Source organism: Azolla caroliniana, unplaced genomic scaffold (assembly GCF_043228905.1).
Source record: "Azolla caroliniana isolate FFs.n. ecotype wild unplaced genomic scaffold, voAzoCaro1.0.p SCAF_4, whole genome shotgun sequence".
Taxonomy (NCBI): Eukaryota; Viridiplantae; Streptophyta; class Polypodiopsida; order Salviniales; family Salviniaceae; genus Azolla; species Azolla caroliniana.
The window spans coordinates 6,107,077-6,134,351 of NW_028230439.1; the positions used below are offsets into that span (position 1 = coordinate 6,107,077).

Consider the following 27,275-nt stretch of genomic DNA (forward strand, 5'->3'; position numbering starts at 1 on the left):
CTTTTGACCTTGAATTGATTGCATATGTTGTCACAAATACAATTGATTGCATGTTTTATTGCAAGGTGAACATATGAAAAGGATTGAATGACATGAAAGGATGGCTAGAGACGCATGTGAAAGTGTAAGATAAATAAGTGAGATCTCTTATGAAGGATAGGATAGTGTAGGCAAGGCCCACCCGAGAAAGGGATCGAGTTTGTGTATATTTTGACTAATGGAGTTTATTCTTTTTTGGAAAAAAAATGATTGAATGAATGAACTTTATTGTGTTGAATTCAAAAGGGAACCGAGATAGTAGTTTTGTAAAGATTAGGACAGACCATGGAGCATTTGATAATATTCATTGCACAAGTCATTCTAGATTGGTAATTAACGAAGATTACTCTTAATTTATTGTCAATGATATCTTGAAAGATATGCCCAAGACAAGATATTAAGAGGTAAGCCGAAGACAATGAAATTTGGACAAGGAAATATATTGAGTTGGCCATGTATATAAAGAAAATGTAAATGCCCCTAAATTAGCCCTCATCAAGGGTATAAATTATAATATTAATAATGGTAATGGCAAGAAAACTAGTAGTAAATAATTAATGCTAATGTTTTTAGTGTTAAAATTTAGCAATTGTACACATTGGGGGCCCACCTTGGAAAATACTCTAATCTATGCTTTTAGACACTAATTTTTTGCTTGTCTTTGGGTTATATATATACACATCAAGACATTGTTGTTATTCATTACCTACTCTAAATCATTTTCTTCAGTTAGCTCCTCGTTCTACTCTAAATTGGCCGAGTATACTAATGGTGACAAACTGCCTGGTTTTTCTATTCATTTGAACACATAGCGTGGACGGCTATGCTCTTGGACACTCCTGGACATGGATCTTCTAATTGGTTTTGTATCGTGGAGAAGTCCAAGGAGCATCCTTGTTTCCCAATGCAAGCCTGCATCATTGAACACGATGTCATTATTGATGATAGTAATCAAGAGCAAATTATTGTTGTGCAATAATGAGTTCTTTAGTACCTCTTTGACAATGTTGATGAACTTTGGAGAATTGCAACTCCCTTCTTTTAAGGTGTTGTAGACACATGAACCTTGGGGGTTTCCATAATTGGCAAAATGGATGGATGAAATTGTTTGTTGTTGCCCACAATGTAGGGTCATTATCGGAGATGTAGAATTGACATCCAGAGAAGGTTGTTCATCCGAGATAAGAGAACAAACTTCCCTAATTGCTCTTGTTCCAAAGGAAATCTTGGTGGGATCCCCGCCAACCTCTTCAAAAAGAGTCAATCGGTTTCCAAAAGGTTTAAGCCATGCTCTCGGTATATGGAACCTACACAATAGAGCAAAGAACATAACGGCATGATGCAAAAGGCGAAGGGTATGCATAAAGTACAAAAAATCGCAAAACATTACAAAGAGATAATGGTGCCTCACCATTTTTGTGACGGTTCTCCACACTCTATCACACACTTTGATGGTGTGTATGTACCTCGATAGTCACATTCATGTTCACAAGTGGAATTATATTCTATATAGCTTGACCAATACCTACCAAGAGCTCTCCCATTGATCCATGCTTGACCTTTACCCATGGTTGTGAGGTCTAATGCAACAGGGTCATTTCCACTTGGAGAGGAAAACCTCGTCTAAGAAAGACAAATCAATATGAGAGTTGGAAGAGAAAATGTTATAAAAGAATAATGATTGCTCAAATAACCAATGCAAGCATTTTAATACGATTTACATTCAAGGAAGCAAAACCACTCAACAATGCTAGATTAAGGAAAACATCAAAGAGAGGAGGTTGTTTGAGTCTTGTACCTTGTACCATGTCATTGGCTGATTTCTGGGTATTGTTTGCGCTACCATCCATTTAGTGTTAAAAAATGGATTTTCAAATGGAAGCTCTAATTCCTCACCTTGCAAGCCAATCTAGTTTGCGAGTGTCAAGGTTAATGAACAACACTCAACTCATAAATAGTTCGATAAAGATTAAAAAAATTAAAGATGTTGGAACAATACTTGATATGTCCATTCCTTGGTTGAAAGGTCAATACTCTCATTTGCACTCGTCAATGAGATTTTACCATTAAGTCCAGTACCAGTTGTATCGAAAAATGCTCCATAGTTCTATAAATCAAATACAAAGATTTGTGAGCTTAAGTGGTTTACGAGGATAACCACATATATTTACAAGCGTTACATCAAATATCAAAATCATATGTACCTTTAGACCAACTGTGCTACTCAAAATGGCCAACTCATTTTGACCGTATTTCAACGGGAGAGGAATTTCGAACTCAAACATAGGAACCTCAGAACTCCCATGGGCATGTCCTAGATTTCAAGAATTGTTAACAATTTAAAGTTACCATATCGCAATATAGATTCATAAGGGTTTCACCTATTAAAGCAAGCATTTTGTATTATTAATGAGATAATTTACCTAAAACCTCTCTATTTAGAAATAACAATGCACTATCTCCCAATGAGTTTATTGATAAGGTTCCTTTCGTATAAGTCGTATTGAACCTGTGAAAGAACATGGATTCTCAACTTTATGATAAAAATTCTCTAGTGTATTCTCTTCTACAAATCAAAAGTTTCATATATCTAAACCAATGGCTCTTACTACCTTGTTATATACCACATGTAGTCGGAAGTGTCTCTTGTTGTGTTCATTTGATCTTTAAGTCCGTTGCTTATAAAAGTGGACTTGCTCCATGCTCCAATTGGTTCTTGATAAGATTCCCAAATTAATGGTGTTTGTGTAATGACACTCATGTTCTTTCTAGTTGTTTGATGTTTGATCATGGCCGTGTTGTATATTACGTCCTTGCATTCATGTAGTATGCTAACTGACCAAGCCGGAATCAAATAAGTTTGGCCATTGAATAAGACCTTACTATCATGTTTCGGGTCTTTGTTGGATAGGAAAGCACAAGAGTTGTTATCAGATGTATTATAGATTGTTGCCTGCATGCCAAAATACAAGTTTCTAAAGTTTGATGGCAAACAACGAATTGAAGAAGTCTCTTTAGTCATCTATATTCTCTTTTAAGTTCCTTAATATCTAGGAAACAAACTATCCTTTCCTGGGTGGTTTAAACTACAAGAATGAAATTAAATGAAAATGTGTTTACCTCTTGTAATGGACCCAAGCTTGTGTTATGTGAATCTCCATAAAGCAATGCTTTTTCACAAAGCCGAAGTGCTTTGTGTAAATCCGATAAATGGCCCCATTTTGGTTGGTTTAATAAACCTGCTTTCATGATTCAATATATCTTTTGTTGTCTAAACTTGGATTCTTAGTCTTGTAATTAATTTGACATATTTGGGTCATGTAAGTGGGTGATATTTACAAAAGAGTAAATATCATACTTTGGTATTGGTTAACACCACCCATAATGCAACTCTAAACTAGAATGCAAGGATTGATAAGAAAGCAAGGGACACGTAGTCGAACCATATTCATCGATTGGAGCATCATAGTCATAACTTGTTGCTATAAATGGGCCACCGGATATGCGTCCAAAGTTAGTTCCTCCATGATACTACAAACCAACAATGTGAAATGGTGAAGTAACAAACAAGGTAAAAACGCCTTGTGATGAAAAACAAGCAGTTGAAAAGGAGACTAAAGAGAAAGTGTCTTGCAATATCTAACCATGTAATAATTTTGGAACGTCCCACCCGTTTGGTAAAACCTCGCCACAGCATATGCAATATCTTCAACTGGACGATGAGGAACTAACCCTCCAAATGTAAGAAACCTTATAAACCAAACATTTTATGTAGGTCAATATGCAACATCAACTTGATTCAAAATTGGGTAGAGAGAGAGAGAGAGTGTGTGTGTGTGTGTCCAACCATCCAGTCCAATTTTCCGTCCATATTTTTGGTTTGTTGGGAGAGTTTGGCTCAAATTGATCACAATAAAATCCATTGCATGTGTTAATCTGCAAGCCAATACATATTGATGGAGAGGTAACAATTTTTTTAATGTTTTCACCTAGATAGAACACAATCTTTTTCTTAAGATGATTCAAAAAAGTGTAGTGCGAGACTTACAACTATATCAGGAGCATCACTTTGTTGACACATAACCCATGGTACCCCTGTGTCAAGGCTCACTGCCATTTTCGCAGCCCATTGCATGTATCTCTTGCCAGCCTTACCGTATGGCTTATCAATATTTCCATACTCATTCTCAATCTGTTGAATATAGATCATGGTTCTTTCAGATGCTGATAAAACATCATGGAATAAACCATGGGTGGCATTAATTCAAGACTAGTAAGAGAGTTGCTATAATTTATCTAAAAGATATCAATCATTAAACTAGTTGCTATTTGTCTATAATTCAATATATCTCGTAAGAAGATATGAAGCATCACCTGAGCTAGAATCACTGGACCACCTTGCCAATAAAATAGCTTTTCAGATTTTAGCAAGTTCACTATCTTGGTTGTAATCCTCTCCATTTCATACTAGCGTGAACAAATGAATATGCCATGTATAAGTTTTTTGTACTTATCATATCATGTGTATAATTAGTCAAAACACCTCGTTTTAAGCTAACCTTAAATATAGGATTATCGGTCCTCAATTGTATCCCCGGAATGAAGTGAAGCCATACTGGAAAACCACTACAAAGTTTGAAATCCAGCAAAGTTAGGCATTAAGCTTATAAATGAATGAGAGTGGGAGATTGCTTGTAGTGAGCATATATGTGCCAAATGCTACTTAGAATAAATGCACATTAGAAGTGTTGCCAAATCTTTGTTTCATTTAGATGGTCAAATAACATGTTCGTGTTATCAATGCAAGATACTAAATGTACATTATCCACCTAAGAAGAATATTATCTTACCCATAATTCCACTCGGCACAAGCGTATGGTCCGATTCGAAGATGGAAATATAGGCCGGCATTTTGTGCTTCCTTGATGAAACGCACGAGATCAAGGTTCCCTTCAAAATTGAACTATACAACCAATCAAAACACAATGTCATGAGACATTACATAGATTACAAAAGAATATAAAACCAGAATCAAATTGGAAGACAAGAACGATAAGAGATCATATCATAAAGAAATATCAACGAAAACCAAGCAAGAATGAGCAAATATGAAATGGCTTGCAAGAAAAAAAGAAGGTGAGGTGAATTCAAGCTCATGGAAGGGAAAGGAGAGAAACAAAGATGAATCACAGAGTGTATGATAAGGAGACGAATTTGAAGCAAGAAAGATGGATGGCACAAGTCAAGAATACGAAAGAAAAAGGTGGTAGAATTTGGAACACCGAACGCGAAAGACGATACGAATCGAGAAACATGTCCAAGAGGCAAGATGGTATAAAATTGGAGCACAAAATTAAGAGGAAGAGATGGTATATATATATATATATATATATATATATATATGCATTTGAGCACAAAAAGAAGGGAGAAGAAAAGAAAGAGACGGATTTCCAAGCTCGAATACATGGGAGGGATAAGAAATCCGATTCGGGAAAGAAAGAGAAAGACTTGAGGGTTTAAGGGTTTAAGGGATTGGGTTAGTTCGGTAGTGAGACCTGTCCCTTGCTAGGCTCGTGCATACCCCAGAACATGTATGATTCGATCACGTCAACACCCCCAAGCTTCGCCTTCGCCATGAGGTCCCCCCACATCTAAGTACACCAAGGAACAAAACCAACAAGTGTGAGCTAATTTTACACACTAGGAGAAGATCAAAAGATTCAACATATATGATTGTATGAATGATGGATATGGTAGGCTTCTAGATGGTTGATGAAAGCTTAGTTAAAGATTGATTAAAGATTGATTAAAGATTGATTAAAGATTGATTAAGAATTGATTAAAGATTGATTTAAGATTGATTAAAGATTGATTAAAGCTTGATTAAAGATTGATAAAAGCTTGAGAAAATCAGAGACTAGTAATAGTTGTAGTAAATTAGTAATAGTAGTAGAAGAAGAAGAAGAAGAAGAAAGAATCCATGGAAACCTCGGGTGTGCTCCTTGGGTAATGTATTGACGCAGAGATGAGCAGCTTCCTCTGCCCATCGATGACAATGGCTCGCTCATCGTATGTCACGTTCCTGTCAGTTGATCGCTCTGCATACTTCGGCGCAGAAGAAGCTCCGACATGAAGGTGAAGGTGGAGGTGGAGGTGAAGAAGATGGAAGAGAGGAGGCATTAGGAGTAGAAGGAGATGAAGATGTCGCAGTGCCGAAGGCATCCTTGCAGCAGCAGCAGCAGCAGCCATAGCTTTGCGACTGCGCAGGAGAAGCTCAAGAGATCGAAGCAGAAGAAGACTATCTTTTGGTTAGAATCAAGGGCCTTGCTATTCTCCCGTCCTTTTCTGTGGCGATTTGGTTCTTTGTCTTCTCCTTCTTCCTTCTTCTGCGTGATTATCAGAGTGCAGAGCACAGATATGAATTAGGAGCTTGATCAATCTGCATCTAAATATATGCATGGGAAATCCTCTCCCTCCCCCTTCCTTCCTTTTCCTTTCCTTTTCCTTTTTTCCTTTTTTTCCTTTTCTGTGATTTTGTCTCTCTTATCTGCGTGTTATCTCAGAGTCTTTTTACAAGAGTCTCTCTATCTTTAGGCATTGGCCACAGAAGCGCTAGCTATGGCTTTTCCTGTTTTCCACTTTTCCTGTTTTGATATGTACTGCAGATTTGAAGATAAGATAAGGTCACTCTAAATTTATCGCCTCTGACGAGGACGGCGACCGGATCCATCGCTGTCTCTGTTCTTTCTTTTCTTCTGCTTTTCCCTCCCATCCTAATAAACACCAGTAAGGTTTCCATGGCCGACCTTTCTCTGCATCAGGAGGAGAATGGACTGTTCATCCTCCATGGACCATACAGCAAACAACCTTATCCCCCAAATATGTGGTCATGAGCAAACCTCATCTCAGAAACATGTGGTGATTGATGATGATGTGCAGAAGAGCTTTCATGGAAGATCACATGTCACCATCACCATCACCATCACCATCACCACATCACCATCACCACATCACCATCACCATCACCATCACCATCACCATCACCATCACCATCACCATCACCATCACCATCACCATCACCATCACCATCACCATCACCATCACCATCACCATCACCACATCACCATCACCATCACCATCACCATCACCACATCACCATCATCCCGGCCCGCCCCACCCCCGCCATTGCCGATGCAGCCGATGCAGACGGCAAGACCATGACTGCCGCCCTTGCCCCCCATCCCTCCATCGCCATTACTGAATAAGTTCAAACATATGCATACATATATCCTGTGGATATGGTTTCCTTGTGTGTAAGTCAAGTCCAGTCAATGTGTGAGTCAGACAGAACTGTGCAGAGAGTAGTCCACATTATCTAAGCTGTCAATGTGGTGGTGCAAATGATTGATCCATCACAAATATTAATTAGGTCAATCAAAGTCAAAGTCAAAACTAAATCACTAAATGTTTCGGGAAAATTGAGGTCATAGCAATCAAATGTTGTAAATAAAAGAGTTGACATTGTAACTAATGTCAACCAATTAAAATTATTGGAAGGAAAAGAAAACGTATGCATACATACATATATCATATACATATAGATAGTTGGGTAGATGTATATATGTAGTATATATGTATATATAGAAGACAAAGAGTAGGTTCTTGTGTACTTGAATTAAGTTAGGAAATGTATTGTTGTGAAGGATGACCTAGATGATGTGTGTATCAAGAAGGAAAATGGGCCGAATGTGCCTCATCATCGACCGGAAAACACTGAAAGGCATGCTTTCTTTCTTTCGGAAATTTCGGAAACTTTGAACCGCGCGAAAACATGACCATTTATGGGTAGACATAATTATACGTCCAGACATGTGACGTGACGAAGACAATCAACAATGATCACGTCTCTAAGTTTCTTTTCCCGATCACACAAAACATAAAGGCACTGTCAACAAGGGTACTTACTCTCTTAACTTGAAATTGACTCTGCCACTCTATTTTTGTAATGTTGACCCTAATTAGAAGGTTAATAGTATGCTTAAATCTTAACCTTTTTAGTGATTAGATGTGTCCCACATTGACTCGCCCAGTACCTAGGTCCTAGAACATTTTGAAAATAAGCAACCACGTAATTTTGTATTCCTAATGGATATAGAAATATTTTTTGCCTTTGTAAAAGCTTTCCAAAATTAGGTGTTCAGTTCCCCTAAACATGAAGATATCCCATGTATTAGGCTAAAATAGTGTCACTTATGGTTTGGTGTGAATGTCAGCTCTAAAGTTTTCTCTTTTAACATTAGGTTTCAACATCATTCTTTACATCCAACATATCTATGGATATTAGGGATGATATCTACCTTCTAGGAACCCAGTGGAACTCTCACATCCATCCGAGGAACTCTCCTTACAATTTCGAACATAAGGTCAGAGATGATATTTGAAAAATAAATTAAACGAGAATGCAAAGATAAATAAAGTGAATCCAAGCCTAATTGGATGAGGTCTAAGCTTGTAATATTATTACCCAAATGCAAACCATTGTAAATTCGAATGAGGTTCCTCTAATGATTTGAGTCAATGATTATTGGTGTAGGTCAATTATTGGAACCTTGATTTGAAAAGCACGTAAATAATTAACATCTCTATGTAATTTATAGGTAAAGAAACATATGTGCATAGTATATGGGTATATCTACATCTATATACCCATATAGGGTAGTGCTTTAAATCTTTGCACACTCTTCCTTCCAAGCACTCTCGAAGATCAACAGAACATTGACACTTCTTTTCTCAAACTTAATTATCTTGGTCAAAGGATAAGGCATATAGGAAAAATGCTTGGAGTTCATGTTTAATATGTCAAAAATAACATAGTGATAGGATTGATTGTTTGATAACCTAATCGATTGATATGTGTTCAACTGCATTTTATCAACACTGTATTCATAGTTCATATGCGAGGAAACCTATTACAACTAACATTCATTGCCTTCTCACTTGCCAAGTTTTGAATATTATTCTTTGAGTGGTTTCATTTGTGGGACATGTGATGGCTTTCAATGTTACATGGGAGACATGTGTGATGTTACATATCAATATCGTCAACAAACCAATAATGATGTACTTGGACATGTTGGTTGTGTTAATGAAGCTAAACATATTCGTTGAAGTTACAAGGAAGTTGACAAGAAGTAGTTTATGCCAACATAGCTCAAGGTTCCTTCGCCAACGAGGAATCCTCAAACCCACATCTTGGTTACATGGAGGTACCTTGACAAATAGGATAGATCCCAAACACTTTTTGTGATGGATAATATGTATCTAGTGGTATTGGGTATATTCATAATGGTTGGTACTCACTTTATATAACCAACTATGACATTCAAGGATTTATTCTGTCAATGTTCATGTATCTAGTTCCTTGGTTATTTGTTTGGTAGTTGATCACCCATAATTTCACATGGACATTTATCCAAAACATCTTGAGACATTCAATAGTTGAAAAAGAAAATCGTGGGCGTTAATCATTCCTCGAAAATTGGACATGCCTCTCGAAGGAAATTCTACCAAATCATCAAACTATGTAAATAGCCATATTTTCTATATTGGAGTTGCTAACATTGGTGCATTTGTTCAATTTTGGATTGATTAAGTGATTTTTTTGTATAGTGCCTACGTGACAATTATATAGTAGTGTACTATAAGGTCACGAGTTCAATTCCTATTTGAGGCCATATCATGACAGGTACGACTAGTTCCAACTAGCGGCGGAAAGTAATGATATTACGACAATGTGAACCCCTATCGGCCTAGTGAGGATGTGTACCTTGCCACAAGGCACCACGAACTATGTAGTTCACATGGTGAATGCCATGAACAAGGTACTAAAAGATTGCATCCCAAAAATCATCATGCCATTCCTCAACGACATCCCAATAGAAGGGTGCTTGGAAGCAAAAAAAGACAAAACCTTGGACAAGGATGAGTGTAGGTGCTTTGTAGAAGATCACATCCCTAGTTGTGCGAAGGTTCTTCAAAGACTAGAAGATGCGCGCTTAACCTTCCTATACTTGAGTTTCTTGTAGTTAATATAAGTTAGTAATCAAAAGAAGTTTCTCTAATATGGTTGACACATCTTTCACATTGACGTCATAATTGCCCAACACATCAATGGCATTTGATAAACCTCAACAAGTACAACATGATGTTTAGAGATGAATTACTTCTACGCTTTTTGTATAACGGTTTTGGTAACCATTGGGTGAAATAGTCAAATGATTATAATTTCCAAAGACAATGCATAAGGGTTTATTTTACTATGATGGAAATAACAAAGGCTATGACAAAATTTGAGTGTTGTTACATAGCATTACTACAATATTACTTCTAAATGTTGGTAGGGAAGTGTTTGTTGTTCAATAGAAACAAAGAAAATGGAAAGGTAGAGTGGCACACATACCCAACCACCAATAATCAGAGAGGTGAGGATTTTATTATTGACTTCAAAGGTCAAATATGAACTATGAGATGAAAAAGATAATGTATTTACATAATAAATGTGAAGTCAGTAATGACTCTAGATTTCGAGAACTTTACTAATGAACGTTGCAATTGTGAATGCACACTAATTGTGAGTGAAATTTGCACAAGAGATTGGGTCCAGTTGAATATTTGTGGAAAGCAAAGTCAAATGTGATTAAAGGTACTCTATTGAAGTGTGATATTCAAATTCCTAAACTTATTTAATGGAAAATTTGCATAATCGACTAGACTCATCACCAATGCCCCACCACTCCATCTTACATCGAAGAGAATGTGAATTAGGGTGAATGGAAATAATGGTTCGGATGGCAAGCAATAGGATGGGTTCTTATATCATATATGTATTGACGTGTGCAATTTCCTATCCGGTGAATATATGATTTTATAGTTAGGTACAACATATGTAGTATAATTTGTAAAGTGTGAGCCTCTACATTTTCCCCATGTTGTGATACATTGGCATTTTGAGAAGGCCTCATTCATAGAGGAATCTATTTGTGCATCCCTTCCTCTAAACCATCTAACCTATACAAATAAAGTGTTCTATTATTTGTATACCCAAAGTGTTAGACACATTTCCAAGCTCGACCCAAAAGCCTCAAGAGATTTAAATTTTGTTAAGTTGCAGTTTTGCAATTCAATTTCGATTTCGGTGCAAACCAAATTATTGAGACTTTACTCTCAATTTGTCAAAGATATCTTTTTTATAAATTAACACTTAAATCATATTATCTAACCAATCTTTTAAAATTTTGATTAAGAAATGAATTAGATACTTTATATTGACAAAACAGTTAATTTATCAAATGATTTAAAGTTTAGAACACTAATCAAATATGGAGCATAAAAAACTTTTTAATTCATCCAAACTTGAAGATTTCGGAAAATACAAAAAAATCATGTGATAAACATGAATGAATATGAGAATATGCATCGACAATGTTTAAACCCAAAACCCTAAATTGAGAAAAGAGACAATATTGAACCTCAAATGTTATAACTTATTATACTAATAGGCTATAGCATTTTAAGTTCTTAACTAGGCAGAAGCATTGTCAAAAATTTACTCAAGCTCAAGATAGCGAATCAAGAGGGAGTTCAAGACCGACGACAACAAATGGTAATGAAGCCATCACTCAAGGGTATACCAAACATGAGGATCTCCTCCTAAAGATTTTTCATATTCACATAAACTTCAATTTACCTACTTATTGCCATATAAGCCACTCCATGTAACATTGTTGAGGATATTAAAATAACATGTAATATGTTATTTTTAATATCCATATAAAATTATTTAGGGTGATTCTACTATGTGTTTTAAATCGTGATCGACCAAGGATCACGCTGGATTTTTATGTTCAGATATCCAAGCATGGAGTGTAAAGAAACGAGAAACTTACCCAAAATTGATGGAGAAACTAGATCCTAGAATTTCATACCAGAGGGTTAATAGTGTTGACACGAAGTGTTCACCGTGAGGGTCAAACCGAGTTTTTTGAAACACAAATCTGAGCTCTAAATGAAAGGTTATGAAGAAACAAATTTGCCAAACAATGGGAATCGAATGCACCACGCCAAGGGAAGCCGTGTCCATCCACCAAATGACGTCTGATAAGAAGGGACATATTTGTACTTTTAAGGAAATGTAATTCCGTGAGTGTTATGTCAACATCGATGAAATATCCTTGAGTGCCATGTCAACATCAAGGAAATTTCCTCAATGCCATGTGTAATAGCATCAGGCCTAGAAGAAAACTCAAGGGTTGTGACTCGAGCTCATCAAGCCCGCAATTGTTGTAGTAGACATTGTATCTGTCTCTTGCACAATCATTGGCACTTCCATTCGTTGACTGTTGTCATCAATGTCGTTGCCACATTAGTCGTTACATTGATTGTCACGTGTCAAGTGCCACATTGCTACTAGATTAGTTATCATTACACTTTCGTAGCGACAACAATTGCCACGTCATCTTCACTCCATCCTTCCTTTAACCTTACCTTACAATTCAAGCAATAAAAACAACTCTTCCTCTAAACTCTTTGGGACTTGCCTTCCCAAAATACACTTCAATTACCAACAAAATACATTTACATATCTATTCCTACCTACACACACATGTTCATATAGACACACATACATACTCACATATTTATAAACATATACTTCACACATAAAAAATAAACACATACAAATGAATCAATACATAAGCACATATATGCACACTCGTGCACTCACATACACAAAAGGTTTCGTTCTATTGAGAATTCTAAGGGAAAGGTTAATTTAATTGCCTACAAAAAACTAAATGTGGAAATCTATAATTATGAGCACTTAGACATCAACGATGAAACCCATCCTCTCTAGTTCAAGTCCCCACTATTTTGATTCAACCAATTCCTTGATTTGGTTACTTACAATAATCTACACTTAGAAATAATTGGTGCATGTTGGCTTGAGTAGGCAATTCGAGATGAAAACTTGATAAATCTCCCTATCAAACAATTCAAGGTGGCATGTTGATTAATCTCCTCATCCAAACCAAACAAATGATTGAGTAGCTTAAGGTATCATTTTATCAAATCAACACAATTTAATGTTAAGGCAAAGAAAACTCTTCACCCCATAATATATAGTAGTCGAGGCTAAGAAAACTTGTTAGCTTTGAATTATTCTATTGCATACATTAAGGTCATTATCAAGTATCTTTAGGAAACCTAGAGCTTTTGTTTTTTAGAGGAATTATTCCATTGCATTGAGGTTGTTGACAACTGATTGATTCTCTCATGTCATGCAAATCGAATCTCTACTTGACAAACAAATTTAATATATACATACACAACTTTTTTTCTTTTTTTCCAAAAACATCTACTTCCATTAGTTAAGAATGTACAAAGGAATCATTTACAACTCATATCTTACAAGACATCTTGCATGTCAAAGGAAAACAATGTGTAGATGAAACAACATAAAAAAACAACTCCAAAACACCACATCATTCTATGTGTATAGCATTACTCGAACACATATTCTCCACGTGAGCCTCATACAAAACAGAATTCAGCATAGATGTCCTCCATTCGCTCCTCATGGCAGCACCCATCTAGATGTTAGGAACACTTGGAGGGAACAGCCACATACACAACTTTTAATCAATATGTGAGCACAACTTTTAATCAATATGTGAGCATCATAGAAGAACTAAACCATATCAAGAAATGATAAAAACACTACCCACAATACTAAAGCATTATGCATCTTTATGAATACGAAGGATAATTTGCTTAAGCATGTCAAAAAATGATGATGAGCATCTCTACAAGCATTAACCATATTACTCGAGCATTATGCATTTGCTCTTATCACAAACAAGGAACTGGCAATGGGAATTTCTATAGCTTAATCAGAATTGAATCCTACTTCCAAGATACCTACCCCCTTCTAAGTCGCATGTGTGTGAAATCCACATCAACAAATATAGCATTCAAATCAAAACATATTCACTTTGTACGAATACAAGCTAGATGTTAAATAATATCACAAGAGAGCTTCACTGCTTCATATAATGGAAGAAGATAATTAATTCAGGCACTACAGTTGCTTAGATTGACCAAGAAATGATAGCCAATGTCGTATTAAAGACAGTACGCAAGTAACACATTTTTTGTTGCGGTTTAGCATTACTGCTACTTTGTTTCCCTTGATATGGAGTTGTCATGTACTTTTTTTTCGTCTAGTGGGTTCCGCTGATTTTGGCCGAGACCAATAACAGCAAAACCTTCCCCACAGATTTGGAAAATGGTGATATCGAATGATACACTTGAGAGAGACAAATACAGGTTTAAAGTGAAGGCACAAGACTGGTCTAACAAAATTACAGTATATCGATATCGAAGCTTTTACAAGTGATGGCAGTAGGGACCAAAAAAATCCCTGCCCATGCATCATTTGCTGATGATGGACTGTCTTTGGAGAAGGAGGATGTATCATGTATGTCTACATAGCACAAATATTGCCAGCAGTCAAGTTATATCAACTTATATATTTAACCACTATATTCTCAAATTATTTAAATGCAACTCCCAGGCTGAAACCTTGTGACTGATAGTACATAAAGAGGTTTAATGTACAAATATACACAAAGGATGTGTCATCTTGGATTATGATCTTACTGTACCATTTCACATCCATAATTTACACTCTCACGCTTCAATTTATTAAAATATAACCGCTTTTCAAAAGAGCCCTGAACCTTGAATCTCTAAAACTGGGTACGACAAGATATCATACGCTTTCCTTGTTGTCACCAGCATCTGCATGTAGCTTCATTGCTGCCAATAACTTAGGCCATGTTTCTGGGATCCCGCCACTAACATCAAAATCTAACAATTTGTTTTGTGACCTATAATAATCCTCAACTGGCTTGCACTATAAAACCAACAATGTTAGACGGTATGAGATTGCCTGCAACTTGCTAGTGCAATTGTCACATGTGAATGTGGTGCTAATAAGATTTTCACATGTGTAAGTGTTGCCACGATCGACGTGTGTGCAGGGTGCTAATCAGATTTTCACAGCTGGCTAATCAGATTGCATACACAGTTATGTTGCAGATGAGATTTTCACAAGTGTATCTGGTGTAAACATTGCTAATTAGATTCATACGTGTGTGTCGCTAATTAGTCTCTGCATACCTAGTCAGGTACATTCACCTCCCTTGCAGAATCTTAAAATGTTATCCTAATCAGCAGTTATGTCTGAGAAATCATAGTAATGAACTGTGTCCAAACAAAATTAATGGAAAACATGAAAACAATACTAGCTTTTTATGCATCTACGATAATACCCTTCTGCAGTAGTACTACCATCAGAGGAATATTGATCCATAGATTTATTTTTTCTTGTAAATACTAAACAGAAGTTAGTGGTGTTTTGGTGTTTTCTAAAACTGTGGGATATTCTCCTAAATATCAAACAAAATTTAGGGCTGCTCCATTATTTTTCCCTGCATATCATGAAAGAAACTTACCTCTTGAGCATAAATGCGAAGCCGTTCCCTAATGACATCCTCTGTATCATCTTCTCGGATTGTAAGCTTTGTTTGGCATGCAGGGGGAGGTAACAAGGCTGGCATTAAAATCCTTGGACTTCCTTCCACACCTTTCACATCGATATCTGCAAGGTTATAGTTGTTGCCACATCCACTGCATATCCGACGCCCCAAACATTTCATGATCAACACATCCTCTCGCAATCGCAAGTTCAACACAAGGTTAATATCAGTAAGCTCATCCAACAACGCCTGCACAAGTCTCTCATACAAAAAACGAAGATTTGAAGATAAGATTGAGGTCAAAACACTAATGAAATCTTTTGAAATGTTGAAGGGCTACATGAAATGAAGAGCTTGTACCCAAGTGAACTATTTTGAGTGGGATGAATGTTATTCAAGATTTTTTAATCTTTTGTATACTTTTAACAATCAATAAAGACAGATGCTAACAAAAGTTGAAAGAGCGGCCCCAACTCACTAGACTTAAAAAGTTTCATAAGATCTAAATCCGTTAAATTGATTATACGTAGTGAGACTGAGTTTGTTTGTTGGTTTATTTTTAACCTGATTTTATGCAAAGTAAAGACGTTAAGGAGATTTAAAGCTTACAGCTTGACCACAAGTGCGGGGAAAACCATCCAAAATAAACCCTTTCTCTCCATTTTCTGATTCTTCAAGAAGCCTTTTGGACAATAGATCAAATACAACATCATCTGAGACAAGCTTTCCTTGTTTCACTAAATTTCTGAGCTGAACCAATGAAGCAAAAAAGATGGTTATTGATACATTATAGGACTTGCATTAAATAAGATTATAGAACTGCCACTATATGGAAAATATGAAAAGAAAACATGGTAAAACCATCATTGAACTACCATCTGATGAAAATTATAACATGATCATAGGATTAGGGAATTGCTCTGAAACAAAGCATGGTACAAAACTTACATTACATGGTAAAAGCATTATAAATTGCTGTTACATGCAGACAAAAAATTTATATTATATGAAGAAACGGGTAAAAGCAATATAGAGCTGTCATTACATGCAAACAAAAGCATGGCAAAAGCAAGCATCATAGAAAGTTGTCATTATATGATGCCAAAACAGCGTGAAATGCATTACATAATTGCCATTATATGAAATAACAACATTGTAAAAACATTATACAACTTCCATTATATGAAAAACGAAACATGGTAAAAAAGCATTATATAACTGCCCTTCAAAAGATGGAAAAAACCAGAACAAGGATTATCATTACGGACAATCACATACCTTTTCTGCTTCTGGAGTGGATTTCGAGAGCTCTTCTCTCACGAGATCCCCTGTGGCAATGTGCGGGATGCGAAGATGCTTCGAAAGCATCTTCGCATATGTTCCTTTTCCTACACCAGGACATCCTAAAAAGACCAGTTTTGCACATCTCTGATTCTCCAAACCTTGAAGGTTCGAAGGATCCCTTGAAATCTTTTCTGCCGATGATGATGATTCTGCACATCTCTGATTCTCCAAACCTTGAAGCTTTGATGGATCCCTTGAAATTTTTTCTGCTGCTGTGGATGACGACGACGAGGACAACGATGATGATAGTGGCGACAATGTATGCAGTCCCTTCCAAGGATGCCATCTCAGAAGATTTTGGTTGTGAAACATCATCACTTTCATGTTGTATGGAAAATGTTGAAAATTCTGGGGCTTTGATCCGGTCTTGTGCAGAGTTATCACCAAGGAAATCCGATAAGAAGAAGAAGATTAAGAAACTGGGAGAATTACTCGAGCAATTAACAAAGAGTTGCTTTCTATGAATATATGGCGTCTCTCAGAGAATCTATGCGTTTAATAGCAGAAAAACAACATCATAAGCTCTCTCTCTCTCTCTCTCTCTCTCTCTCTCTCTCTCTCTCTCTCCGCCTCTGAATGTCTCTGCACCTGTTTGTTTTTGTTTTTGTTTTTGTTTCGCTCTCGCGCGACAGAGAGAAGAAGGAAGGAAATGAAAACTAACGAAAAAACGAGAACATGAAAAATAAAAATTACAAACGCAGAGAAAGAAGTAAAACGAAACAAAGCGACGAAAGATACGAATGAAGAAAAGCAATTCCCTGGGCTTTTGCTTTTGCTTTTGCTTTTGCTTTTCAAAGGCAGAGAATGAAGTTAAAAAATGGGGGGGGGAAAGATGAATGAAGAAAAGCAACTCCATTAGCTTTTGCTTTTGCTTTTCAAACGCAAAGAATGAAGTAAAAAGAAAAAAACAAAGGGACGATAAAAGATGAATGAAGAAAAGCAACTTGCTTTTGCTTTTGCTTTTGCTTTGGCTTTGGCTTTCGTAGAGAATGAATGAAGTAAAAAAAACAAGAGGGACGGAAAAAGATGAATGAAGAAAAGCAACTCTCCGAGCTTTTTGCTTTTGATTTTGCTTTTGCTCTTTGGAGTTAGCTCATCCCATCCCATATGGCCTCATGAAATTTAGCCACTCGCAAGGTGGAGGAAACCCCTCCCCCTGTTCAGAAATTGCTCCTGAATACACGAGAGAGGACTCACAATCTCTCTGTAAGCGATTTTTCTTTACTTGCGCCATGTAACAGTCGTTGTGTACCCACAATCGATCTACAGGATTGGTACCATAAAACAGGAACGCATAGAGGAGGGGGAAATATTATAATCCATGCAAACAAGTATACCAACGGATCCTAGTTCGTCCTCTTTACACTAAAAGGTATTTGGATATGGCATCGAAGCAAAGTTAAGTGCATGGTTTGAAGAAAATGGTAAGAAGGCTTATGTGCGAGCTAGTTTTCAAAAACATCTGTTCATCTCTCTTACCTTCTCACTCTTTCGAATGCTAGTGGATGAAAGTCGTTCAAAAAGGTAAAAAATTATTTTTGTTGCTTTATGGACTTCAAGAGTGCTTTTGATTTAGTGCCCCATGAGCATCTTTCGGAATGCATGGAAGAAATTGAGGTATCAAAAGAATATTGTGGCAATTTCTCGAATCTGCAATATGTAATGACAATTTCTCAAATCTGTCGAGAGGGAATATACTGTGTGTATGGGAGGTGAAAATTTTCAAATTTTTTTGTCAACACAATTGGTGCTAAGCAAAGTTGGGCATGCTCCCCGACCCTATTCTTTAATGCATTATTGAACCCAAACAAATGCTTGATGAGTTTGTAAAATAAGAAGGCATTGAAGATGTTAACATTTGGAATGTACTTAACATAAAGTTGATATGCATAAATATCATGGTGATTTTAGCAAATACTTTTGAGGATGTACAAAAGTTTATGAGTGCCTTGACCGAAAACTTTTGCATGCATAATGTCATGAATCTAAGTGAGAACTAGGAAAAAGGGATAAAAGATCAAGAGATAATATCAGTTTATTGAGAATTTTGAGTCCAAATTCACATGACCATCAATCTCAATTGGAGGAGGCAGAGATGGGCATGCAAAGATGGTCCTACCCAATCCCAAATTTTCAAAGAGGATATAAATTGATGATGTCCATGTGCAAAGTCTTGACAATCCAACTTGTTGGACATGCTCTCAAAGTTTAGCTTGAATTCGTTCAAGTTGTATTGCATTTTGTAATTTGATCATTGTTTCTTGTAAAGACATTCACATGGTTGCAATTATTTTAATGGACGTCCAACATGGGATTCCATTTGAATGTTCGAGCACCTCATCAACAACCTTTGATGCCCGTCAACACATGTTGGAGGTTATATTGAATTTGTCATGAACGCATGACCATTATGGCATTACCCTTACTTAAACCTAGGACCTTTTAATCCATAACTGAAAACCCCAACCGTTAAGATAGCTTATTGTTATATGAGAAGATAAAAGCTACTTTTATAATATATTGATTATTGTAAAAACTCTGGATCATTCTAGAATGTCCTAGAACATCTTAGAATATTCTAGGTCTAGAACATTCTAGAAATCTCTAAGCTATTATATAAGAACCTATAAATAGAGACACACATGTATTCTCAAATCAATTAGAATCAACACCAATCTTAAGATCTCGTCACCTATTTTGTATCCATTCTCATTCAATCTAAATACATTCATTCCTCTTTTCTTATGATCTCTTTATATCTTTTTTTTGTCACTCTATCTTTTCTCTTGGTTTTGACAGAATTTCTCAAAGCAATGTTTAGTATATGACTCATCCATGCTCCAATTCTACTTTACCTTGTCTTCCTCACATCTTTTGACTACTCCCAAACGGTTAGATGATGCAACATTATTGGATTTGGAAATCCATTTGATGGCTCGTAGATTTGCATTATTAGGAGATATGTGGCAATGAGATCAACCATGGATATCTATGATGTAATATTTTGTTGAGCGTGAAGGATTGGTGCATGGGAAAACAAAGATTAAAGCATTGTGGTGATCGTTACTCAATGGATGTATTCTTCTAAAGATTTAAAAATTTGTATGTCGACGACAGTTGGTAAGGTCATGACACTTCGTGCATTATCTTTTTTTGAGTGGGAACCATCTAGTGATCGAGAATTTTGTAATTCATTAGAAAATGAATTGCTTGTTTCTTCTTGGATGTTGTATTGGGCATGGAAAAGAGAAGCTAAGATCTCAACTCAATCGTTTATTTCAAGTGGGGGTTGTACATTTGGGAGATTTGGTTGAAATGAATCTCAAAGGTTGTTGGAATTTGAAGATGCCAAACGATGGTTATCTATTCTCCCAAAGTATGATTTATTTGGGAGGTATCATTATCTTGGCTATCTTCTAAAGCAAAAAAGGTGTGGAATGTATGTAAGTCGAATGCAAGGTGATGGCAAACATTACAACGTGGTTGGCATTCTCATTTGCCATTTTGTGCAAAGGTATTCATATGGAGAGTCGTGATTTGTGGGCTTCCATTAGGTTCAGCCTTAAATAGAGTAGGACTAGGGCTAGACACATGGTTCTTTTGCACCATTCTGTTGGAGGATAGTACACATACATAGGTTCATTAAATGTCCTATAGCATGTATCATTTGAAAATACTTTATAGGATATTCGGCAAAGTTTTAACTCATTGTTATTTGAGACCTCAACAATAGGTTTTTTCTCAATATGTTCAAAATGGTCCAAATGATGAGATAGAGATAATGTTCCATTTTTTTATGATATTGTGGATTGTATCACAATTGGAATATGCGTAATGCTTTCATGTTTGATAGTAGAGATTGGGTGAAAGCCTATATGAAGAAGTTGAAAGGTACTCTTATGTGGAATTTCTAGATGTTTGAGCATGTGGGGCTCAAATGCATATTCCAATTTCCTAGTGATGTTACATGACGTCCCTCTCCTTATATAGGATAGGATAGGTAAGTAGAGGAGATTAAGAAGTGGATTTGACATACAATTAATATAATTTTGTGCTTTTACAAAATAAAAGGTGTGTGTCTGTGAGATGCCACATGGTAAATAATTGCACGCGGTCTCTAAAGCAAAGCAAAAAGCAAAAGGAAGTCATCAACCACTGAGTGAGTGTGAGTGTGAGTGTGTTATCCATCTTGTTCATGTGGTTGCCACGTGCTAATAAAAAAAAACAAAAAGCAAGAACAACTCATCAACTTGCCATGCATTGCATTCAAATAATACACACATGTGCAAGTCACTCTTGTCCATATTATGTATCTCTTATACAAGGCCGTGCTACAAGTTGTGCTTCGATAATCCTACTCCATAGATGTCAATACACCTCACATTGCTCCTATTTTCAAGCGTAAGCTCATGTGTATTCTCTCTTGACTACAATACCTTCAAAGTGTGGCCATTCATAGTTAAGAAGTTGGGGCAATTGGCAACCTCTTGGCCATGCTTTGCTTCTACTTTAAAGTGTGCATGTTTCAAAGCCAAATCTCGCAAGGCACATTTGGCTTTGAAAAGATGATTTCATGACATTTGAAATGTGGGATCGAACATATTTTATAATGACATTAACAAGTAGAGATTTGTATAATGAAGATGCCATGTGGTTTAGATAGATCATAGAAGTATAATATATGGTAATCAAGGTCAAAACATAAGGGTGATAAGAGGTCAACATATATCATGTGATTTGCTCTCCTTCTTACCCAAATGTGGCATGTGACATATTTTATAATGACATTAACAAGTAGAGATTTGTATAATGAAGATGCCATGTGGTTTAGATAGAAGTATAATATCTGGTAAGCAAGGTCAAAACATAAGGGTGATAACAGGTCTACATATATCATGAACATTTATAAAGACAACAAAGAGAGCGTCTCAATTCAACGCATGTGACCAATATGCAACATAATAAGGGTTTGACTCAGGAAATCACATGTATATAATTTAGAGATATCAATTCAACGGTAAGGTGGAGATACGGATAATATTCCCTAACACTCAATAAATATCCTTCTGCATGTATAGACCCTATTATGAAACAACATTGCTTGGATTCCAAACTATTTTCTTATTGTGGGTTGAAAAACACATGGGGTTGTAACGTGTCCATATGTTGAAGTAGTTTCTAACTTTATGTATACATTGTGGATTACAACATCCCTCTATTAACATATGTTGTTTCTTATGTGAAAAATAAACATTTTCACCCAATTATTAAAGTTGTCAATTGAATTATGATAACTAACACTCCTCTTCTAATTCCCACGAGTAACAAAAGGACACAGGCTAGATTTGGATTTGAACAAAGAAAATCTTTAGGAATCTTGAGAAATTGAGTTAATTTCCCTGAGATGTTGTGAATAGGAACTTAATTAAGGTTTTGAAAAAGTGTTACTAATGTTTTTCAACCCCCGCAATAATAACTCTGTCCAAGCATTTACACAATTAAAGAAATATGCTTATATGTATAGAAATTTCAAAATTTGTGTGTCAATGTTGTTCTAACCAGCTTTATCTAAATGGCAAAGATCAATGGTCTATCTTGATTAAATTTTGGTAATTCGGTTAAGCTTCTCCTTTCGTTACATCCATCCATGAACAATTATGCGTAATATTATATGTATTTTCTAAACGACATGGATTTTGAGAATGATGTGAATTCAACAACATGGCTGAGGAAGTTTTGTCAACTTACTCGTTTACAAAGACAAAAAATTATCATATGCAAACAGGAAGTGTGAGAGGAGGAGACATGTTAAAGCATGTGAAACGATGCGAACTCAAGTAAGATAAGATCAATGAAGAGATGTAGGCGCATTCGCAACTATAATATGAAATGTGGAGCTCATGCTCTTAAGCGAACAACTTTTGATTCATGTGTAATTGGATTATATACATGTATCTCCCCTCCCATACTCTCATTTTCTTGTGCCCCAGATTGCTCTCTACTCTCCTCAATTGCTATGATCCTCATGCATATCATATATCTTCAACCAGTATGTCACAACAACAAATCTCCTTGAATATAATAATTTACTATAACAAGATTATATACGTCTAAATATCAATATCAATAGAGTTCTAGAATTACACAAGTGCGGTAACCACATGAGTGTTGTCCTTTGACAACTACATATCTTGAGCAAGCCTTCATCAACAAATTTGCAAAGCCATGGAAGACATTGAGATCACTTGACAATATACACACAAGGTGTCGGGAATTAAAATGTGCCGCAAACAAATGATGGATAATTAGGATTTAAACGTTGAGTAGGAGAAATCTAAGCCATAAGTGAGAATAACTCTAGTTATTAAAAAAACCAAAAATATTGATACAATTTTGTTATTCCAATACAAGTCATGAACGGAAATTGGAATAACAAGCATACCTTGCCTCCACAAGTGCAGTTGTGCCAACAACTAAGAATCTTCCAATCCACATATGATGTGTAAACAAGGATTAGACATAGGAGTAACTCTACCAATTGATGGATCTTCAACTTTGGGATTGTTTCAAAATTAGAGAACCCTCCATCTATTTGCGGGTAACAACTTGGTGCTACTCCATATTGCCAATTCCATTTTTAATAGAGCTTCTAAACCAGACAACAATCTCCAATGTTTGTGGACGATGGAAAATCATAGATGAGAAAAGAAACGGATAGCAAAAAGAGCACAAATTAAGTTGATGCTTAAATAAACAAGATGTAAATGCTCTCTCAAGTGTTTTGTAGTTCTTTTTTGCATGTTATATAAAATGCATACACAGAATACTGCTCTCATCATCAGATTGAGTTTTGTGTTTACACAATAACAGCTAGGAAATTTACATACCTTTCTTGGGTGTTTAATAGTCTTTTTTTTCAAAAATAGGTGTTTCATAGTTTTAATTGTTCACTTTGGAACTGACAGGATGCTCTCATTTCCACATTTGAATTTTAGGCACATGCTTTTGCTGTCACATTGATTTTTATGTTGTGCATCTGTATGCACCTCTATGTGCTCATCCTTTGATGGAATGCCAACATGCAGTCATATGTACACTGTTATAGTCATGTTCACATTCCAATATTATAGACATTTCACATTTCCCCTGTTTTGCAATCATCATGACCTAAACTCTTGACTAATTTCATAATGCTCATCTAAATTTGACGCTGCCATTGCTTACTTTGGCTACATTCACATTAACCATGCGTAGTATATCTTCATTTCATGAAATCACAAAATAGCCATACAATGAAAAAACACCAATTTGAAATTAAGGATCTAAATGTAGATAGACCTTTCTTACGAAGGGAATCATTGAATCAACAGCATTGCCATTATTTTGACCACCAAACTTCAGTAATTTAAAATATGCTTGAATCAAATGACAACCAGCAGTAATCAGCCGGTTAAACCTCTTTCAATATCAACAAGTCCCTTGTAACTTTAAACAGCTATGCCTAGAAAATTTCTGTAGTATAGAGATGCAACCATTCATGTGCACATAGACATCAACAAGGTGTTCATATAACATTGTGTTAGACACACACATAACCTTGCAGATTACCATATAAATTGAGATTATAAGAAAATATGACGTTTCTCACAAAAAATTCCAAATAAAAATCAGCAGTATACTGTCATCAACTTGAGAAGAATGTCTCCACATTGTGCAACCATCTCATATATTCACGATGCTCCTTGGCTGACATGTAATCCAGAACATATGTTGCAACCTTGGCAGAAAGTCCTCTTGCTTTCAAGAGATCATGAAATGCACGTTGCATATTCTCATCCAATTCCCTATGACAAAAAAAAAAAAAAACAGTTAGAAAACTAGCTAAATGCAACCAATACAAAGGGAATTTCAAATATCTAGATCAAGTTTCTTCTAGATATTGGAACCGGCTAGAATAAAAGAATCCAAGACCAAATTGGAATATCTTGATGGCTTACTCAAAAGGAGGGCCCTGATATGGTTGTGGTCCTGAATCATCATCTTTGGTTTCTTCGGTTGACCCATCGGTTACAAATGCGATAGACTCTATAGCCACTTCAGTATCTCCACGTGTGAACACACATTCCATCTCTAAAGTTGGAACTTGTCCCTCTTTCTTTATGGTAACATTGAGGTGAAGGACTTGTTCTGATTCTCCTTGTGAGGGGGTTTCTTCGTTTTCATCTTCCTGGCTTTCCTCGTCATTTTCATCCTTCTCATCCTCACTCATTGATTCTTCCGGAGCATCGGGATATCTCGTCTCAACTATACATGCTACTGAGATTTCTTCTTTACCAAAAGCTCTTTTCAGCATGATTTCCTCTGTTCCTGGCTTGTCCTCAACCTCAAAAGGACCAGCAGAGCCCTTCACGGCACCTTTCTGTCATGAAAAGAAGAACCAAATGTTAAAGTTGAAAGTTAATGAAGTTCACAGACACTTATCATCTCCAGCCATTAGAATATATTCATTACAATCACATGACAATGTTTATGCATTGTGTAACAAAAGTAATGGGCAGCACGCATTAAGAACCATTGCATACTAGCAATTTGAAGCCTAAGCCCAATGAAGTTCAAGTTCCTAGAAGGACAAAGATGAATATTTCCACCAACAAAGCAATAGGAAATTTGATCACCAGTATAAGGGAGTTTTTAAGGCTGCAGGGAAAAAACATTAAGTTTTGCAAAAAATGGAACAGAAAGAAATGTCAAAATCAACAAAAACCGTAGATGTCAATATTAGATAATTTAGCGGGACTACAAAAACTCTAAGATCACTGTCCACAGTTGAAGCTTCATGATCACTGTCCACATCAAAATAGATATTAACTCGACTGTAATTAGAAAATTTCCAATATCATTGCTTACATTTGAAACCCACTTTAGGAAGCTTAATTTTGTTTCCAAAAAATGAAACTCAAAACAAATGTCATAAGTTGTGTGCAAGAATCGCATTGAAAATGTTAATTATACCTAGATAATAAAAGTTGGCAGGAAACAAAATTGAGGACTTATGAGAAAGATTGAACAGTTCCATATTCAGTCATCAGAGGAAACCATAATTCTTAACTTTGCTTGTGAAACCCTAAACTTATCTTACATTGGGCATTAAATTCATGGATTTTGTTTTTCTTCACAAAAAAAGCAAAATGAAATGTTCACATTTGAATGTTCATGACGGGGACTCAACAAATCCAAGGAATCAAAGATACGTGTAAAACACTATCTTTCCATTACTTGCATTAAATTAATAGCTTTTCTTTTTCTTCTTCACCGGGAGACACAAAACAAATGTTCTAATTTGAAGGTTCAGGATGAGAATTGTTCGATAGTCATGCACAATCCAATGGAAAATACCCAAATTTACATGTGGAACCTTGGCATTTAAATTGCTGGTTTCTTTTTTCTCCTCCTTCACTAGGAAATCAAAGAAAAATAGCCAGAGGAGGAAAACATAACAAAACTTCCTGAGAGAAAAGAAGTATAAATACCCTGTCAGCTTCTTGTTTGAGCTCATGATCGATCTCGGATTTAAGAACCTCCAAGAGGTAGGTATCTGCAGGGCTAGCGCGTGTAGCGAATGTGAGACGCTGGGAGGTAGAGAGAGAGACTCCGAACAAACCATTGTGGCTATGGTGAAGAAGATGGAGATGACGATGACGATCATGATGATGATGATGAAGATGATTCTTGGAGACAAGAGCAGATGAAAGGTTCCATCGCCGTAGCGCAGGAGACCTGATAAGCAGATTGCGTGCAGACATCGCTATCGCTATGGCTATGGTCTCGTGGATTAGGGGTTTTAGGGGGGGTTTTAGGGTTGGCTTGTACTACTTTGATGCTCTTTCTGGTTTTTTTTTAGGGTTTTGCTTTACTTCTCTTTGCTTCTCTTTAGCAATTGTGTTTTGATTGTTTTGTTTGTTGCTTTTGGGCTTTGGTGATGTTCTCGTCTCGCCATCACAATGACCATGTGTTCTCCGGATAGATGTTCTTTGCTGGCCAAAAAACAAACGGTCATTTTAACTCTCAAGAATTCATCCGATCCGACCCCAGTAGGCATCACGAGAACCAGCGTTCCTTAGGCTACTTGCTACGCACCCGTTGGTCAATCCGTCCATCCTTCCACCCGCCCATCGGGTCAAACAGTTGGTTTTCTTGTGTTCTCAACACTTCATCATCATACATGCTCGTGGCATGGATAGTCTATGTTGATGCCTTACAGTTGGTATTTACATGTATTTTCGTTTTCTCTTTTCT

The 27,275-nt window shown here is 36.3% G+C and overlaps 3 protein-coding genes across 3 annotated transcripts; all 3 read right to left on the bottom strand.

Annotated features, from left to right (window-relative positions):
* Positions 1-592: 592 nt before the first annotated feature.
* On the bottom strand, positions 593-6,356 carry LOC147864964 (beta-galactosidase 8-like). Its single transcript, XM_087317639.1, has 18 exons — positions 6,028-6,356; positions 5,595-5,690; positions 4,890-5,002; positions 4,599-4,665; positions 4,414-4,506; positions 4,088-4,231; positions 3,887-3,975; positions 3,684-3,789; positions 3,483-3,570; positions 3,160-3,278; positions 2,652-2,992; positions 2,463-2,548; positions 2,244-2,353; positions 2,039-2,146; positions 1,838-1,948; positions 1,451-1,662; positions 1,034-1,346; positions 593-951 (listed from the first exon to the last, which is right to left on the bottom strand). Exons 1-18 carry the CDS (start codon positions 6,286-6,288, stop codon positions 832-834), a joined length of 2,577 nt encoding a protein of 858 aa, XP_087173765.1. The 5' UTR covers positions 6,289-6,356; the 3' UTR covers positions 593-831.
* Positions 6,357-14,442: 8,086 nt separating this feature from the next.
* On the bottom strand, positions 14,443-17,569 carry LOC147864965 (putative adenylate kinase 6, chloroplastic). Its single transcript, XM_087317640.1, has 4 exons — positions 16,914-17,569; positions 16,245-16,385; positions 15,612-15,884; positions 14,443-15,010 (listed from the first exon to the last, which is right to left on the bottom strand). The coding sequence occupies exons 1-4, from the start codon at positions 17,301-17,303 to the stop codon at positions 14,867-14,869; spliced, it is 948 nt and encodes a 315-aa protein (XP_087173766.1). The 5' UTR covers positions 17,304-17,569; the 3' UTR covers positions 14,443-14,866.
* A 7,002-nt stretch (positions 17,570-24,571) lies between these two features.
* On the bottom strand, positions 24,572-26,835 carry LOC147864966 (uncharacterized protein At2g39795, mitochondrial-like). The gene is made up of 3 exons (XM_087317641.1): positions 26,510-26,835; positions 24,977-25,398; positions 24,572-24,823 (listed from the first exon to the last, which is right to left on the bottom strand). Exons 1-3 carry the CDS (start codon positions 26,780-26,782, stop codon positions 24,664-24,666), a joined length of 855 nt encoding a protein of 284 aa, XP_087173767.1. The 5' UTR covers positions 26,783-26,835; the 3' UTR covers positions 24,572-24,663.
* Between the last annotated feature and the right edge of the window lie 440 nt (positions 26,836-27,275).